Below are 6,000 nucleotides of genomic sequence, written 5' to 3'. Positions count from 1 at the left end.
GGTTTTTTTGAGGGAAAAAAAAAAGGAGAAAGAGAAAAGAAAAAAAAGCGGGGGAGAAAAAACCAGAAGAAAAAAAAAAAAAAAAAAAAAAGGTGAAGAAGAAAAAAGACAAAGAAAGGAAGAGGCGGGTGGGTGCAAGCGAGAGGAAGTGACGAGGCATTAGTTGGAGAGATTCTAGATGTCACTGTGTGAGGAAGCAGCCCAGCAGAGGCTTTACTACTTGCTAGCTGTTACTCCTTGCTAGCTGTTACTACTTGCTAGCTGTTCTACAGGGATTTCAACTCACATTGACACAAAACGATGTGTGCTGTACCTATGCATATTTCTCCTTTTTTTAAAATATCATTTTTACTTTTTGGCAGGGGTGCTACTAAAAGGTGGATGAAAGGGGGCCCATGCCCACTTCTATAAATTTGCTGCCCCTTCTTCCACTGGTCTTCACTGCCCATGCATAATATTTCAGAAGAATACCAAGATACCAAACTTCAAATTATTTATGTATTCACTTTTACCCATCTTTAAATAATTTTTTTTTCCTTTTTCTCTTTATTTGCGTCCCTCCAGAGAACCTAATTTGGGAGTTTTCATTTAAATTCAACACACTCAAGATGGAAAAATTACAATATGGAACTTTTTTTCCCAAACCGTGCTGTAACAATACCAATGACCTACATAACACATCAACATTATTAGTGTATTATACAAGTAACGCAGACATTTTGATAAACGTCATCCTAACATAATTATAAAAAGGCTCCATTTGTTCAGTTGAATTGTTGTTTATGTGGGACTTTAGTAATTTCCATTTGTATGCCACTTAACTTTTACCTGATCCACAACTCTAGTTTTGAAAATATTATTTCTACCTACACTGTTGGACATTCCCATTCTAGCATAATGCTTTTTTTGTTTTGTTTTTTATCTTTCATGTAAATTTTTGGTTGTTTATCTTTGGTTCACACATTGAACTCTCAAAAACAATTGTGTTGGCCGGTTTGAAGGTGTTTTAATGAGTGACCAGACAGACAGGGCTGCCCCAACTCAACTTGTAGCACTGCTAGTCAGCTGGCTTTAAGTAAATCTGCGATTTTAAAAACATTGTTATCTAAAAAAAAAAGAATCCTGGGTGAAGCTCCACATGTTTCCATACCACAACTTTCTGGATTTGTCTATCATCCGGAATTACTGCCAAACATTTGTAAGTGAGGGAAACTATAACTCAGGGTGATTAAATGACAAAGTTTTGGTGTGGCAAACGTGGGGAGCTCCACCCAGCGCACTATTGCAATAAAACTACAGCTGGCTAATTTATCTCTTAACTGCTCAATTAAAGCAGTGGTTCTCCATCCTGGTCATCTGAGACAACTGGCCTTTATGTTTTATACCAGACTCTGCTCCAGCATGCCATCAAATTTACAGAATTCTGTATAAAAACATGCAATAAGTATTTTAAGATGCATTGCAAAAATGAGTAGGCCAATGCTGAAGAACTCTGCAAGTCTTATTTATGATTTTTGGATCTAAAATCTACAGAGAGATCTCAAGCTCTCCTATTTGCTTATTTTCTTTGCAGATAATATTGAAGAAATCTCTATTGTTAATAACTTTCTTCATATCAAAGTATTACTAATGTACAAAATGTGCAGAGTGTCATTTTCTGAGAAAATGCTGAAAAGGAACTGCCAGTCTTCGTCCGTCTTTCAACTTGTTTGTCTCCGCTATTGCTCAGCCCTCCTTTCATCGCCTTACTTTATTTATTTTCTTCTTTCTACTTCGTCCTCGATCGTCTGTATCGAATGACAATTACACTGAGGTCATCCTCAACTTAGTCTTAGTGATAATGACCTAAAAGTAGATACACAAACAGTCAGGGTGAGGTGCAGAGCCTGAAGGACAAATGCAGGGCGGAGGATGGAAAAACGCAGTCAATGCTGCCTCTGGTGGACAAATGGTGTAATGACCGCTGTCTTAGAATGAATTCAGTGAGGTTTTGTTTTTAGATCAAAAACTTACTGATTTAGCTGAGAATGTCCTGTTGAAAGTCTGTTGAGATACTGTTGTTTACAGTGTGACCCTGACATCTTAAATATCTGACTAATGAGAGGTTTGTAGGAAACATAGAAGCTGATCTTTGAAGACAACTTAATTACACGGATGATTCGCAGAAGGCTCATGAAAAACCTTCATATTGCTTCCCAGTCTCACAGAAAATCCGAAGTAGTCCTTATTTTTTACTAACTTATCAGAAAAAAACATGTATGTGAAATCAACTGATGCGTAGCATGGAAATACATTTCTGTCTGTTTATTTTTTAAGCTGTACCTGCAAAAGGAGATGATACTTCAACACCCGCTGCATGGGAACCACAAGCAGGTCTCTCAACGTGAACTTGCCATAATTGGCTCTTTTAGAACATTCCTGCAGAAAGATTTAATAATAATAATAAAAAAATCAATCATTAATTGTACTATACATTAATCCCTTTGGTAATACTATTTTGCATTTTTCCAGAAAGAAACTTGTTTATCTTCAAACTTACACACATGCACTAATCCATATGCTTCAAGTTTTATAGCAAAATGTAACACTTCATGAATCATCACCATCTCCTGCAATGCCTCATTTGCTCACTTGAGGGCATCCTCTTTTCACTCTGTGCAGCTTAAAAACTGCAAACGTGTCATCCTGCACTGTGGGACATTTATTCATCTCTGTCGTCTGAAAGCAGCCATGTAGCTGTTTACCTCTAGCTTCATGCGCACGTCCTCCCTGTGTTTGCAGATGTCGTCCAGGGTGGTGATGGCCGTCTCCACGTGACTGCAGTATTTCCCATAGATCAACAACCTGCGTCCGATCAGAGCAGAAGGACCAACCGGTCAGTAGCCAAAGGTTTACACAGATTTTCATACTTTTATTCCTGTTAAACTAGGAAACAAACACAGTAGGGCTGCAACTAACAATTATTTTATTAATCATTTAATCTGTCAATTATTATGATTAATCAGATTTTTTTAAAATGGCACATTCTAGAGATTTTGCATTTAGCTACGCAAGCCTCCGTTTTACAATACGAGAAATACATTTTTAAAAAGCAATTCAATTACTTAAATAAGAAAATAAAACAAAATAAATGACCTAAAATGCAATAATGGCAGTAATGTAATACATTTCAATCAGATTAGACAAAATGTATATACTTTTGAACCGTTTTCAGGTTAATTACTGCCCTGATTATATTTCTTATTTCAGCAAATGGCTGTGTATTCCAGTTTATCAATTACCAAATTAGTTGATAATTCAATTGATTAATCTGATTAATTACAGCATAATAAAAATGAAATCTGAGCACGTTTTGTCATAAAATGAAGGAATGAAAGGCTGTAATATTGCATGATGTTGTCCTGCTTTCATGATGAAGCAAAAAAAAAAACACAGTAAGAATTAGATGCTCCTGATGTTGCTTTGTACCTTTCTTTAAAACTTATGAAGATCTGGTAAAGGTTCTGGGAACCTCTCTGGTGGACCGACTCTTGGATTTCCAGCAATAAACCCTTGTGAACCTTTACCAGTTCCTAAAAAAAGCAGACAGAAAATTAAATAAATCAATGCTGACCGTAAAACATTTGTTACGATTATTTTTCCCTATCCTGAGCTCTAAAGGTTTTGTAGCAGGTACATTTCATTAAAAATTAAGACCTTTTAGTCTCAACGGACATACCTGCAACCTGACAACAATACTCGAATGAGCTTTAAACGTGACAAGAATTTTAGATGCACTTTGTTTCAATAGCAGAAAAATTCACAGAGCAAAACCTGAAGGAATTTAAAAGCCCCAGATTCCACAGTTGGACTCGAAGAAGCATCAATAAATTTTGTGGGGCAAAAAAAACTTGAGTGGATGTTTTGGTTGTCAGCAGAGAGATTCGCACAATCAGGTTTTGCTGACATTTTGTGCACATTTGAAATTGTAAATCCAGCAACCAGAACATAAATTGGTATATTATATTTCTGCCCTTTTAAATAAAGATTGGTTCTCTCTCTGGGAGCTAACTTTAGAACCTAGCTAAACAAAATCTAACTTTTTAGCAGCTAGCCATTAGCTGCCTGTCTACCAGTAAGTTTTTTTTTATCATTTTATGTAACCTGTACTTGTTTGTACTACTAACAAACAATTGCTTTGATGCTACTCTGCAAAGAAACAGAAAACACAGAAAATGTTTACCTGTTTTACCTCAGAAAAACTATCACTGTTAGCATGTTAGCATAGGGGATTTTAGCTTCTAGCATGACTGCTGCAGACCACAATACCAAAAAAGAAGTTATAATAGTTTTTTAAAAATACATGGCTGGTTTTCAGAGTAACATCGCAGAAATTGTTTACTCCTAATAAACAATTGCTATGATATTCCTCTGCAAAGCAACAGAAAAACCAGAAAACTATCACTGTCACTGTTAGCATGTAGCATATTAGCTTCTAGCAGGACTGCTGCCAGTCAAGACCACTAAAAGAACTACAATATATAAAAAAAAAGAAGACAGACAAATTAAAAATATATTACATACAAATAAGTAAAACTGAATAACAGAAAATCAGTTTGGAAATATATATTTATCAGTAGTTGGTGTGGTTCAAACTTTACTTAACGTCCAGTTGGCCGCATTTAACTCACCGGAATATTCACAAACACCTTCTCCATCTCAACCGTAGAAAAAAACATGGTGAGGGGCATCATAAAGTGCTGCGGGAGAAACAGAAAGAGAAAAGAACGCATGGGAATGAAAGCTCGTTCCTCCAGTGAACGTGGGGGGAGTCATTTTGAACGAGACGCTATTGTATTATGGAGGCCAAGCTGCAAAGAGCTGCAGTAAGCAGAAACAACCAGGCCTGTCTGGGTCACGGCAATAATCTCATTTTCAGAGTGTGCAATTTAATGATTTCCCCTCTCCGAAAACTCCCACCATACAGTCAATTCTGCATCTCAATGGAGCAGGGGGAGCACAAACGAAATTTCACCATAACAAAAGTCATCTACCGAGGCTCTCCGCTGGGAAATCAGGCAAGGGCCTTTTTTGTGGACGTGAACATACGCAAGGGGAAGAAGACAAGTGGTTTTGGCTGGGGGTCTGGAGCCGCTGGGTCTCCTACAGTCCTGGGAAAATGCAGAGTAAGATGGAAAAGATGTAGTTTTGACAAAAAAAAAAAAAAAAAAGTAATTGTATTGTTCCAGACTCCTCTTTCCAAAGTTCATCTTCCTTTACGTCTATTTTAGAAAATAAAACACGGAGTGGAAAAATACAAAATCTTGGTCCTTCTTAAACTCGTTGTACTGTTTGACAGCAAATGTATTATTTTTTTTCCCCCCTATTTGGAGTGAGTTTGTTTCAGAGTCACATTATACAGCAGGGAAGGAGATTCAATTGATTTTCAGTGCTCTTGAAAATGTTTGAAACTACCCATTAGGGGGTGCACTTTTATCTAACAAATGTCCATTTTTTTCATAAAAGCAGCTGAATGAGAGCTCCATCACACTTTGATTAAACTTAAATTACTATATTATGCTAGAAGTGGCAAATACCGATAATTTACCCCTTTTGTAAAGCTTATTTAGGTGCAAGTTGTTTTAATTACGATACCTTGCAGTTACTGTAGTCATTCTTTTCGAAAAAATGTATTTCAGTAGCTGTCATATGTAAAGCAAGCTACGTTTTGCTTACATTCAGATCTTTACTTCAAATTTCTTGTATTTTAAATAGTTTTTATGGTTTTGTGCGATTTAATTATGACATGCGATGCGATAATGGGAACAACTTCATATTTTTTATGTACGTGTTTGGGGTGTTTAGCCTTGTCGTCTCGCAGCAAAAAGATTCTCGGAAGAGTCCTGAATCCAATATTTAGTGGGGAAAATGCTGATTTTCACGCTTTTTTCCCCTGGTGTGCCTTACTCTCTACCAGTTGGGATACAAATAGATTTTATTGATCATTATAGATGCTTGGTG

General features: G+C 36.6%; 1 protein-coding gene across 7 annotated transcripts in view; it reads right to left on the bottom strand.

The window, feature by feature from the left end:
• The window catches only part of vav3 (vav guanine nucleotide exchange factor 3), a 111,100-nt gene that overhangs the window by 45,270 nt on the left and 59,830 nt on the right, over positions 1–6,000 (bottom strand). For all 7 annotated transcript variants that reach the window (XM_015055292.1, XM_015055293.1, XM_015055294.1 and 4 more), the window contains 4 exons: positions 4,671–4,739; positions 3,469–3,572; positions 2,745–2,844; positions 2,323–2,418 (listed from right to left, as the gene is read on the bottom strand). In XM_015055292.1, coding sequence (XP_014910778.1) covers positions 2,323–2,418; positions 2,745–2,844; positions 3,469–3,572; positions 4,671–4,739 — 369 coding nt within the window. The remainder of the gene's footprint in view (positions 1–2,322; positions 2,419–2,744; positions 2,845–3,468; positions 3,573–4,670; positions 4,740–6,000) is intronic.

Source organism: Poecilia latipinna, unplaced genomic scaffold (assembly GCF_001443285.1).
Source record: "Poecilia latipinna isolate Pla-1442-1.1 unplaced genomic scaffold, P_latipinna-1.0 Scaffold1308, whole genome shotgun sequence".
Classification (NCBI taxonomy): domain Eukaryota; kingdom Metazoa; phylum Chordata; class Actinopteri; order Cyprinodontiformes; family Poeciliidae; genus Poecilia; species Poecilia latipinna.
Note: the sequence above shows the minus strand (reverse complement) of the source record. Positions and strands in the feature narration are given on the sequence as shown.